Source organism: Fulmarus glacialis, unplaced genomic scaffold, assembly GCF_000690835.1.
Source record: "Fulmarus glacialis isolate BGI_N327 unplaced genomic scaffold, ASM69083v1 Scaffold36074, whole genome shotgun sequence".
NCBI classification, from domain to species: domain Eukaryota; kingdom Metazoa; phylum Chordata; class Aves; order Procellariiformes; family Procellariidae; genus Fulmarus; species Fulmarus glacialis.
In genome coordinates this window covers 1,666-13,998 of record NW_009207991.1, presented here as the reverse complement: position 1 = coordinate 13,998, position 12,333 = coordinate 1,666, and the positions used below count along the sequence as shown (strand labels likewise).

The window sequence follows — 12,333 nt, the reverse complement described above, 5'->3', positions numbered from 1 at the left end:
CGCGCCCGAGGGGCACCGTGCGGCATCCCCAGGTTTGCCGCGGTCACCCCGGCGACGTGGAGGAGATTTCTGCGGGAGGAGCTCTGCCTGATCCTCGGGAAGAAATGCAGCAAGCCTGCCTCCTGTCCAGTTCCCGCTTACCCCAACTCCTACAGAAGTCACTGCGTGCAAGCAAATGCGGATTCGACATTCCTTAGCAAATATTTGACTGAGATTTTATTTAAACACAGAAGGATCATCACTGTCACCAGAAGTATCCCTACCTTCAATTCTCTGTCTTGTTTTGCAATTTTCTTTTGTCCCACGTCTCTTTGTATCTCTTTGTCTTCCGTTTTTCCTTACTTTTTACAGTCTCTTCCCCTTTCTTTTTTAACTGTCGTCCTTATTCCTGGAAAACTTTACTTTTTAAGCATTTACCCTCTTCCAGTCTCAGGCCCCACCACTGATAGCATCAGGATGGCCAAAATTTTTGCACACAGAAGGCATGTAGAGAGAAAGGGAGTCCTTTTGTGCATAAAGCACTCTTGCCAAAGGGAAGTGCTAAGCTTCTAAGCTCTGTAGGTACAGAGCCTAACAAAAAGAACCTGAGAGAATCTGAGACGGACAAAGTCTCTTACCCCTTTCAGCAGCAAAGAGGTAGATGCAGAAGTGCTTTTCATGTAGACTGAAAGGGGAAATTTTGTGGGCAAATCCTCATCAACTCCTTTTGTTGGCAGCCCTTTATGCAAAGCACTGGAGCGTTCTCATGGCTGCTGCCAGCAGGAGGACAAATCATCCACAAAGGTTAGATCAGTTAGATACACTGGTTAGCCTATACCTGGCTTGTAGAATGGGAGCTTGACACCCATGCTAATGAATTAATGTAGCATGCATTCCTTAGGTGGAAAAAAATTAGAAATTTGGTACAGCTAAGTGAAACAGTAGTGATTAAAAAAAAAATCCCCAGAATCCCTAAGCTAGGCAGGTTCATCTTTAAAAAAAATGTAAGTTAAACATGGCAAAAGTACATTGTATCAAAACGACATTTTTATGCTTCTCTTCATTCAGCTCTTTGCCCTGTAGTGTAAGGGCCATTTGTGTGTGAAAAGTCTTGTAGATCATCTTCATCCAAATCCAGAATGTCTGGGATATCATCTGACTCTGAAGACAGGTCTGTAATAGTGAAATCTGGAACCTGCGTAGGAATGAAATTTCAATCAATTTAAAAGTAAAACTAAATACATTTGTGCAGTACTCCTCACTGAAGTCAGGAGACAAAGATGCTTAGCATCTCTAGAAATCAGACCCAAAATACTGAATACAGAGTGAAATATGTTCAGTCACATATGAAACACATAGCATTAAGACAGACCAAATACTGTGCAAGATGTAGATCATCTACATGTGATGATGGGATTTTATAGTAGAGATGCAACAGAGCTGAACTTAGTGGAGTGTATTTAGTGAAACTGGTGACTGGAAAATTAAGAAAGGAAGTTTTTAAACTTATTTTGCCTTTCTTCTTTCCTTGGGAGCAGTGGACTGTACAAAGGAACCTGTCCTGAGGAGCTTGATACGGATTGCTCTGTACTGCTTTGCTGGCCTACCATATCAAACCTTTCCTGAGGAAACAAATATCTGCAACTGCAATCCCACTTTGGCCTCTGTTTTAACTGCATGTCTAGTATTCTGTTCTGTTAAGCAGCACCAGGTTTCAGGAATTGCCAGAGACATTAGTGGATACATGGATGTTACACACTTCTAAAAATGTTGGCTAAGACACTTAGGAGCTTAAGTCCCAACCCTTAAGTCCCCTTAGTAGGACTTAGATTACTTAGGCTCTTCTGAAAAATGGGATATAATTAAGCAATTTACTCATAACCAAAAGTTTTTTGCCCCAAGTGAAAAATACTTATATCTACAGTTTGATTCATGGTTAGCTTTAATGTTGGTGATGTGACATACTTGGAGCCAGGCACAGTATCGGCACATAACGATTGCTGCATGCTGACAGGACTTTGGTTCCGCACGTATGAAGAAGCAGCAACTTGAAGAGGCTTCTAGGCATTTGTGTAACTTAAGCTCAGTGCTGACTGGAGCAGCAGTTTTAAACCATTCCCTAACTGCAAAACACCTTGCTTATAACTTACTTTTATGAAAGGTAGTATGCAAGGCAAATCTATGCTTTTCATGCTATGAAGACATGTCAGAAGAATAGAGAACACATCAAAGGATAATGGGATTACTGTTTCAGCTATCAGGTTGTAGATAGCACTGAAGCACTGAACATGAATCACTCAGTTCCTTAGAAAGTAGGTAGCCATTGGGCACGAGGGACTTACAAATATTAATTAAAATAGTAATTAAAACTGAGCTTCAGAAGAATTTTTTAAGCAGCATGTCACTTATCAGGCACTAGTGTGAATACAATGAAATGCATGGACCACTTTGAGAACCTAAGCTTGATCAAAATGAGATCAGTCATCTTTGTCTCCTAAAAAAACAAAAGGCACTAGGAATGGGGGAAACACATCTTTCTACCAGCAAGAATTATCTTGCAGCTTTCTGCTCACGGCAGTTTACCTAAAATTCTAATTACTGCACTTAGAGAAATCAACACGTTTTCCCATTATCAGCACATGACCCTGTATTTCCTACTACAGTACAAATGGGGATATCTTAACAAGACTAAGGCCAAGTAGTCTTTTTAAAATGTGCCCGAACGGATGGTTTAAACAAGTTGTTTTATTCTGTATTTACACGAGCAGGGCACATCACCACATTTAGTAACTGTGTCTGACCAGTGATAATTTCACTATATCCTAGGTTTAAGACACTTCTATTACTTATATCCGTGTTGTTCTTACTGACAACAGGATAATCGTTCCTATTTAAATTTGTGCTTTCTTCATCTCCTTAATGTGCACACATTATAAGCAGTTGACTCCTTTAACGTACTAGTAAGATGTTCATAGCCATGAAAGAATTTCAAATTGGACTGTATCTGTCAGCATCAGAGTAAAACAGGGTTGATGTCAGTATGTTCCATCTTCGTTTTGAACATGCTAAATTGTATTAGAATAGCATATTCTGACATCTGCACCAGTCTAACTAAAACCGCGCAAAGCCCTTGGTGTTATGGGTTTGCTTAGGTAAAGGACCTTCAGTTCCATACCACTTTTCACGGCTGATAGGAAGTTGAAACAAAGCAGTAAGTCAATTCTTGCAGGAAAGAGTAAGGCCAGCTATGACTGTTCCTTGTGCCATTTCTCTGTAAGATGCAGTTAGATCATTTACACAGAATAGTGCAAAACTTGCAAAAGGCTTGCATGGAATAGTGCAAAACATACTTCAGTGTTTTGCTGTCTTCAAATACAAATCTTAATGTCAATACTAACTTAACTGTAAATTAATCCATTTTTTCTTGTTTAATGTATTTTCAGAACTGAGCCACTAGCAATTTGAGAGATGGTTCTTATTTTGTGCACTTTCAGAACAAGCACATATTTTTAGGCATCAGAGAATGTATTATCCAAAAGAAATAAAATTTCCATCTTGGTATGAAAAGAAATACTTTTAACAAAACACAGTGCACAACAGCTCCAGCAAGCTGTTGCATGTAAGACTTTCTGATCATGCAAAAGACCAACAGATCATGCTTTAAAAATAAGTTTGGTTCCGTTTTCTCTTTAATTAGATGGCTTAGTTAAGTTTTTGGGTATTTTTTTGTGATTTTTGTTTGTTTGTTTGTTTGTTTTTTAAATAAAGAGAAATAATTCATCAGTTGCTTCCAAATCCTTTTACCTATTTTACTAGCTATATAGTATTACTGTAAGTTGCAGTTTGGAAAAGATCATTGCAAAAAAGTAATCTTAAGGAATGGGAGACATTTCAAAAGCTTTCCATCTTCCTTTAGTTTGAAGCAAACTAGCTATATCCCTGCAACTTCAGTCCTTATACAGATCTTGTAATTTGGATTTGACCAATCTGTATGCTGCTATAAATACGATGTTTGCAAAACTTTTATACAATGTGGAGCAATTTACGAATGCTTATTTTTAAAACTTTTGTAGCAAAGGATTATCAGCAATGATAGAATAATAGTTCCCTGTTAAATAAGCTTGGAAAGCAGAAAGCATGAATGATTTTTGAGTGATCTCTTAAAGAGAAACAATCATGTTCTGAATTCTAAATAAACCCTAAATAACCTTACCAGTGATAATTACTTTGTTAGTATTCTAACCTTTACCACCCCGGTTTTTGCATGACTAGCCGCCTTTGACACTTGCTTCCATTTCATCTAGTTTATCTGCCTTGCTGCAAATGGGATTAACTATTTCCTATAATTTTCAATGTATCTGGTTTTATCTTTTTCAAAAGGTTCCAGAGAGACTTCACAGCTTTCTAGCCCAAGCTGTATCTTCAAACGTGGTTTTGGACTAATAGCAAGCAAGTTTCTGTGCAGTGTAGCTGAGCTGTTTGATACACACAATTATAGAGGAACAGGTAAGATGGCAGGAAAAATTTAGAAGCAGGCTCTGCTCTGTTAATATCTTAGGTTTTCCTCCTTCTATTTGAGAGTTTTCAGCAATTATTAGCATGCACTTCAGCTTCAGTCCACTGTGGCAAAAAAAACAAAGATGGCTTTGGAAGGTGTCCACATCATTCTTGCCTCCGGTGGGCATTTTAGTAGTCACTGTCTCTAGCCACGCTAGAGAAAAATACCAAGTTTTGTGTGTAGACTTGTAATTAGAATAGAGTCTAGGGATATGCTGTACTAGATTACCAGCAAGAAGATACCCATGCAAGCTACAGTTGCAATTCTGTTTAAACATCCAGTGCTGTCCTTATCAGGAGTCTCTAATAATTTCAACCCAGAGACTTTTATTCAATATAATAAACCAGGAACCTACTGATTTGCTGTTATTCAGCCCTCTTTTCCTTCAAGGAAGGGTTCCTCATTCTATTGCGGGGGGTGGATAGAACCTTCACTTTTGGGGGAGGAGGGGCAGGATCCAACAAAACCCACACACACCACAATAGCATGATACAGGAACCTGCGTACAGCATTTTGGAATAAGAGGCTACTAGACTAACCATTAGGTAAGCATTTAACCAGGCACTCCTCTATTTGGAGCCACCAGTTGTAGGTCAGCTGTCAGAAGTCACAGTGCATGGTGAGGAAGAAATGATTTGAAGGTCTAGGCTGGTAACATTTTCTACTTCATCTGCTTGCTGACATTTAGTAAAGCTGGACAGCCATCTAAGAGAGTACGAAACAGTAGTGCAACTTAAGGCAGAGAAATGTATTGCTCTTGCATTAATACTAGATGGTGCTGTTTATTTCTCAGTCCTCAAAAGAAAGTGAGCAGTTTGAATATCTTATTTGATTGATCACCTCAGAATGAAGGCCCACAGCCTTCAGATTTTAAAATACATGTAAGAATGGGGATTCCCTTCTTTGAACTGCCAGCTGCTCCCAGACCCGATTAGTCCCATTCTGTTCCTAAGCACCTCTACAACAGTGGATGCACTCTACAATTTTATTAGAAGTTGACATTAAAAAGGATGTTCTCTGGCTGGACTCATTCAATACTTAAAGGAAACAGGATTAATTGCTGAAAGAATTCCAGAAGTCTTAACTCATGCCCTAGCTGGAAGGGAGTATCTCACCATCTCATGTTAATTTCATGTTAAACAGCCCCCCTACAAAAAGCAAGTATTTAAAGCTAGAAGTTACAGAATCTTTATCTGTAATCCTATGTTGTTACAGTTTTGTTTAATATTGTGCTTAAGATACCATCTTCCTAACACTTGTACACCAACCCTAACTTAACAGCTAAGCAAGCCCTCTCACATTAGAAGGCTAGACTGCATGTAATTTGCGTTGTACCAGGTGGAGACATTGTTCCATGTAGCAACATGTCGCTAGGTGACAAGCTTCTTTCAAACTCCGTTTTTGCTTCATACTATTTGGTGACCTCTTTGGAAATGGTGGCCAGCATTGCTACACTAAATGATTGCAACTCACAGTTGCCCAGGGCATGCCTTAAGAACACAGACACAACTTACCTGGACAGCCCTAAACCAAGAAAGCTTATTTCTTAGTGACTGTAATTCTCTTCCAGGTGAGGGGTTCACAGGATTTATTGAGGAACAATTCCACCCAAGTAGCTGAGTGTTAATGTACATTAGTCACTCAAGTTTGAAAGAGGGTAAATAAAGCTAAAGAGGTTAAAACTGCTGTTTACAGCTGAGGAGTATATACTGTTTATAGGGAGCCAGCAGCCAAAGCAAGTAGCCAGCAGTCTCACACACAGAACACCTACTGCAAAGGCACAACAGGGTTTTTTTTGTCCATATCCTTCTCTTCTCAATATCAGAATATCCATCAGCTCACAGCTTAGGTCATCATTAAAAGGCAGGCAACAGCAAGCACCAAATAAGCAGCAGTAACGCTAAGACTGAATGGAAAGTTGCACAGGAACTGAAAGGGAGGAAGGAAACGCTGCAGCAATATGTTACCTATCTATACATACACACGCACAAATACACTTTCAATGCATGTCTACTTCATTTGCATTTCAAGCTTGCTTTCTGCTGGACCCAGTTTGAAGGAGTCACAGAACAGCAAGTTACATTTGTTTTAAACACCACTGAAATGGAGACAGACTTTGGCTACTGAAGCATTTATTACTAACATACAAAATGAATTACAAAAAGATGGCCACGAAAAAAAAACCAACAACCCACACAACAGCAGGCACCTGGGTACAAACAGCATGAATCTTGTCTTTATACTGCATATTAAAAAAATGTATTGATAATGATTTGGTCGGTCACTGGAACAGGCTCCCCAGGGAAGCGGTCATGGCACCAAGCCTGTCAGAGCTCAAGGAGCATCTGGACGATGCTCTTAGTCATACGGTTTAGTTTTAGGTAGTCCTGCAAGGAGCAGGGAGTTGGACCCGATGATCCTTAGGGGTCCCTTCCAACTTGAGATATGTGGTCAGGTTACTGTGTTATACAATAGTTAAGTTTATATAGTTAATGTTAGCACTGTCACAGCATTTAAGTAACTCCAGCTGACTCATTCAGAAACCCCACTTTCAGCTGTGGAATTCTGCACTCAAAGAACTTTTGTGAAGAATTGTGTGGCAGTAGAATTTGAGACAGTCAAATCCATAATACTCAAATGCATGATCTGCAGCAAACATGGAATTTAAGTGTACCCAGCTAGACTGCAGGGCTTTTAAGTGCATTTCATAGTATGTAAGGCTTTTGTATCATTCTGGTACAGATCAAGCAACAAATCAAATGCTTTTAACTATGGTAGGTTTCATTTAGACTAATGCTATTAATACCATTAATAAGCACAGTGAGGTTTCTTAACTTGACAGATAAACAAGGCATCTTGACAACTGTAAGCTGCCAATATTTAGGCATTCAAGACAGTTTGATTTTTTTAGACTGGCTTAACTACACAGGGCAATACAGCCCATGTGTGAGAATGTCCTTTCTCTGTATCATTCCCCCACTCCTATGTTTATGATTTTCCTCCAAGGCTTTTTTGACAGCTACACTTGCTAAGGCCACTTGTTTGGTCAGTCAGCAGAGTACATGCATGCTATGCAGTTTATTCAGTAGCATGTTCAGGCTGTTTGTCTTTCTGGCTGGAGTTTTTCTCCCCTTCACCTTTGCTCTCAGCATGCTGAATGCCAGGCAGTTGTGGGTAAAAGGGACCTACCAGCCAGTTGAGCGGTGTGTTGTTAACAAGATAATCCATCACATCATCCAGAGACTCCTTCATTTTCTTCAGCTGTCCTTTGCTAGTGGTAAGAAAGCTGTCTGATAATTCTTGGAAGGAGGATGCTGACCGAAAGCTCTGGTAGACATCACCTGCCATTGACCCAACACTGTAAACCTGATCCTGCACATTCTGTGGCAGCCCCTGTAGGCTTGAGACTAGTGTGACGCAGGTGATCTGAAGCTGTTGAGTGAGGCTCCGTGCAATAGCTAGAGTTCTTGACTCAATGTGCTGGAAACAAAAAGTATAACAGCACATTAGTATCTTTTTATGACTGTAGCAGCTTTATGTTGCTCAAGATACATAAAGAAGCAAAGTAGAGGGGATGTAAGTAAAAAAAACGCTACAGCAGATAATAAAACAGGTCTTAAGTCTGAAGAGTTAGAGACTTGAAAGTACTTGATATTTCTTCAATACTCAAGTACTTTGTGGAACAGAAACATTGATAGCTTCTACGCAGGGACAGATAAGCAAGCTCTTGTTTCAACTCTGGATAACAAGTCACAGCAGGTAAGTATATTCTAATCAATTAACCACTGTTTAAAGCTACATATACAACTCAGTGAGTCTGTGCTTAAGTCTGCTGTATGCTAAGAAATTATTATTTCTGGTCTGGCCGAATCAGATAGGTGAATCCTAGCTGATCCAGATACGGATATCCCAGCACAGGTTCACATGCTAAACAGGATGAGCATTCTCTTGAAAGGAAAATGAACCCTAGAGTATTTGCAGGAATTAGGCTCTTCTAAGAGTTTGGGTGTCCCCTACTTTTCATACTAGTCACTAGTCAGCTGCCCTGAGCTTCAGCATTCAGATTCCACATTTGCACGTAAGCTTTTGTGCTGTTAAGATGCTGCACACTTTGGGAACTGTTAGTTTGTCATTACCTTGACAGTATACAGTTCATTTATTTCTGGTTTACATTTACATCTATTTACCTCAGCTATATGCAGTTCATCACCATCATTTTGGCCTGTATTTTTCTTCCATTCTACCCAGGATTGATAAAGCTTTTCCTGAGCATCAAGAAGTTTCTGATTGGCACTATTCATGTTCTTTCTGGCATACTCGATCTGAAATACAGCCAAACAAGGAAGTAAAGCAAAGAGTCTAAACATTTCCGTTAGGGCTACCCTACCTTACCTGCTTTGCAACCTCCTTTTTAAATACTTTAAGAGTTCAGTATGAAAGACTTTGGGGAATATGAGAGTGTGTTCCTTCTCTTCAGAGAAAAGAAAACTGGAAGCAGTTTTGAAATGTTATGTAGTATATGCCTCAACTATTTCCCCTTATCCCACTAGCATCCTACACAAGGATTTGAAAGTGTATAAGAAGGCCATGACTCTTTATGCACAGTTTGTCCTGTACATAAAGGTACATTGTTAGGATAAGACTACTGAAGTATCCAGGAATGCTCAGAAACACCCAGAGCAAGAAGAGCAATCCCATAAAGAATCCGACATTTTATTAACAAAAGGACTTAAAGGACTGAAGTGTTTCTAAACTGCAAGACACCTTCTTCACTGAATGAAGTCAGTGTCAAACCCAGCACTCTAAAACAGGAATATGATTTTAAACATGTCACTTCTATTTCTGCAGTGCTTAAAATTACAAGCAATTGCTGGTTAGTTGACAGCTCGGCCTGATTTAGGACCTCTCCTGAATGGTGGTGAAAAGCTCCGAAATGGGAAATGCTTTATATTTAGAAAATGCATTTAGTCTGAAAGCGCAATTCCAGTTTTCCTATGCCTCTTTTGGCTGTTTTCTGCACTCTAAAACTATGCCAACATTTGCTTTCTATACCTCAAGTGAAAGCTTAAACTTACCAGACTAACAGTGTGATGGAGCTGAGAGATTGTCTCCTGGCTTTTCTGTTTAGCATCTCTAACTTTGTTTAAGGCTTGTTGGTAGGCACGTGCGCGGAACTTTGAAGACAGGGATCCTAGTCTAACATAGTAGCTTGGCTTTTGAACTCCAACTTCAAAACCTTCAACTTTTGTAGCTTCTTTCTCTAGATATGCAGAAAGGAAGGAAATTGACCACTGGAAGAAAACTTAAAGAGCTCTGAGGCAATTTATTTGCTTAGTAACAGCTGAATACTGGACTTGTTTAGTAGTCCTTTAACAGCAGGGTAGATTGATAAACCACCACATGTGGAAATCCTTACTTTCACTCTGCTTCCCTGTGAAGATGCTATTACAACCAGCAAGGCAAAAGGAAGTTTGGGAAGCACGTGCCCCTCCCCACTAAGAGTGAGTAATAAATGGATGATTGCTTGCTTCTCTCTAATCCAAGCATTCCAACAAAATCAAACCTTGAATTGGTCTTACCTAGTTCTGCTTCTGTAAGTGGGAGATACTGGTCTACAAAGGTCTCTGATTTTGTGAGAGCGCTGTCCACTCCACTGCTCACCATTTGCACCACACGACTTCCCAGGACAGTGTTAATGCTGCCATTGACAACTGACTTGGTCATTTCTACGCTGTCTTGCATTGCTTCTTTAGTCTTGCCCACAACTCCAGTGATCGTGTGAGCAACAGTTTCCTTGGCACCAGTCACAGTGGTTGTTACAGCTTCTCTGGCTCCAACAACTACCTCCTTGGCATTGGCGACAACCTGCCATAGGAAACAGGTTGATTCACTAGAAATATTTTCTAGGGAGAGCTACCCAGGAAATATAAATGTACGCTAAAGCTTGTACAAATATTGGTTATCTAGGAGAAATTCTGCCGTGAAAACATATGTATAAGACAAAACAAAATAAGACTGCCACGCAGCCTTCAGCTCAAAACTCCAGCGAACATAATTCAGGCACTATTTGCTTCACACGGAGCAGGAAACAGACAAGGACTCAAATCTTAAAAAAAGATGCCCACCAGTGAACAGCAGCTGTAGACAGATGTGTCAAATGATGGGCAAATTTGGGAAAAAAAAAAAAAAGAAGAGGCTTAATGGCCTCCCAAAGGCAACAAACAATTCTACAGAAACACTTTTTACTTCCTCATTGCTTTTAAGCTGTGCTTCAGACACGGCTTATTCAAATCTGTCTCCCTGTATTTTTAGTGATAACAAAAAAAAGGAAGGGTATATAATTCTTCTACTTAGCATATGTACGTGGAAAGTACATGGAAAGAACTTACCTTGTCAGTGGGTTGATTCAGTATAGGGAGTCTCTCTTCAATTTTGTCTAGACCTATACATGCATAGTTGTTGGCAACTACAACTATAAAAGAAATTACAATAGTTGGTTTTAATTTTTGGTTTTTTCCTTAGTATAAGTAACTCCAATTGAGAATTCCTCCTGAAACAGAGCTCATGCAACAATGCTCTTAAAGTAGTTTCCTCCCCTTTTCAGTGAGATTTGAGGCAGCAAAGTGTTGAGTGCTTGGAAAGAACTCCAAGCAAAGTTCTTGGAGCAAACCTCCAAGAACAAGGCAGGTTTACAGTGCCAGAAAGAAAGCTCACTTGCAGGCAGAGAAAATGCATTGGATACCTTACAAGCAACTGTTACAACAAGCTGAAGCACCTGGCTTTCTGCCACTTCATGAAACCAGGCTCCTGTAACATAACTGCCAAATTTAACCACAAGTTGTTCTCAGTGAGAGAAAGTACAAAGTAGCATTTGAAACCAGGTGAAAGGTGAGGAAGGTGTTGAGCAAGAGACTACATAACCATCCTGCATGTCAAGAGGAGTCAGTCAGTTTAGTATTACAAAAGCTGGAATCTGCTTTGGCTCCGGAATTTTTTTTTTTGTTAAATCATGCTCATCTGTAATCAGTAGCCAGGCAAGCCAGGCAACAGGTTCAGTCAGCTACCTGAAACAGCACTCCAGACCAGCATGACCACGCTAAACTCTAAGTGCATCTGGATATATAAAGCAATCAGTTGAATTAAAGTCATAAACAGCTCCATCTTTGCCTTACTTTGTGGTTCCAGTTTCTGAATGATAGGCATAGCACTTGTCATGGCTACCGAAGTAATTGTCTTCACTCCTTTCTCTGCTATCTCACATACTGACTTCAGATAAGGATGGTTATCCTTTGTGGTGACGTAAGCTGCGGACACCATATCATAGGTGGAGCTCACTAAGGGAAGGTTGACAACCCTTGATACAATGTTCTGTTTAAAAGAGAAAGAGAAAGAGATTAGTTGACTCCTATTTTTCTGAACTAGACATAAAAAACTAGGGGGCTAACTCAGACATACCTGCTGTGGATCAATTGCTGCCAATGCCATTTTTTCAGGTCTTGAATCTTACACAGCCTGTGAAAGAAGCATATCTGAGCATTATCATATCCACTTCATCTAATCACCAGACTTCAAAACCAACAACCCTTTTGTAATCAAGCCCTTTCATCACGGGGATTAGGATCTTCACATTCTTGCATACAGGAATTACATTTTATTGTAACAATTTAGAAATGCAAAACTTTGTTTCCTAGTTACTTTGTTTGGTTTAGGCAACACAAGTAGGACACATGCAAGAGAGGCTCTGAGGTACAGCAGTTTACTGTAGAATTACCAAAGAGTTACCAACTGGTGGATTA

The 12,333-nt window shown here is 39.8% G+C and overlaps 1 protein-coding gene across 2 annotated transcripts; it reads right to left on the bottom strand.

The window, feature by feature from the left end:
- Nucleotides 1-623: 623 nt before the first annotated feature.
- On the bottom strand, nucleotides 624-12,065 carry PLIN2 (perilipin 2). Of its 2 annotated transcripts, XM_009576332.1 has the most exons (8): nucleotides 11,993-12,065; nucleotides 11,710-11,905; nucleotides 10,927-11,009; nucleotides 10,117-10,402; nucleotides 9,613-9,797; nucleotides 8,725-8,859; nucleotides 7,727-8,017; nucleotides 624-1,174 (listed from the first exon to the last, which is right to left on the bottom strand). In XM_009576332.1, exons 1-8 carry the CDS (start codon nucleotides 12,020-12,022, stop codon nucleotides 1,040-1,042), a joined length of 1,341 nt encoding a protein of 446 aa, XP_009574627.1. In that variant the 5' UTR covers nucleotides 12,023-12,065; the 3' UTR covers nucleotides 624-1,039. The 2 variants fall into 2 exon arrangements, with proteins under 2 accessions (XP_009574627.1, XP_009574628.1); XM_009576333.1 differs by lacking the exon at nucleotides 624-1,174 and having other exon boundaries at nucleotides 7,268-8,017.
- Between the last annotated feature and the right edge of the window lie 268 nt (nucleotides 12,066-12,333).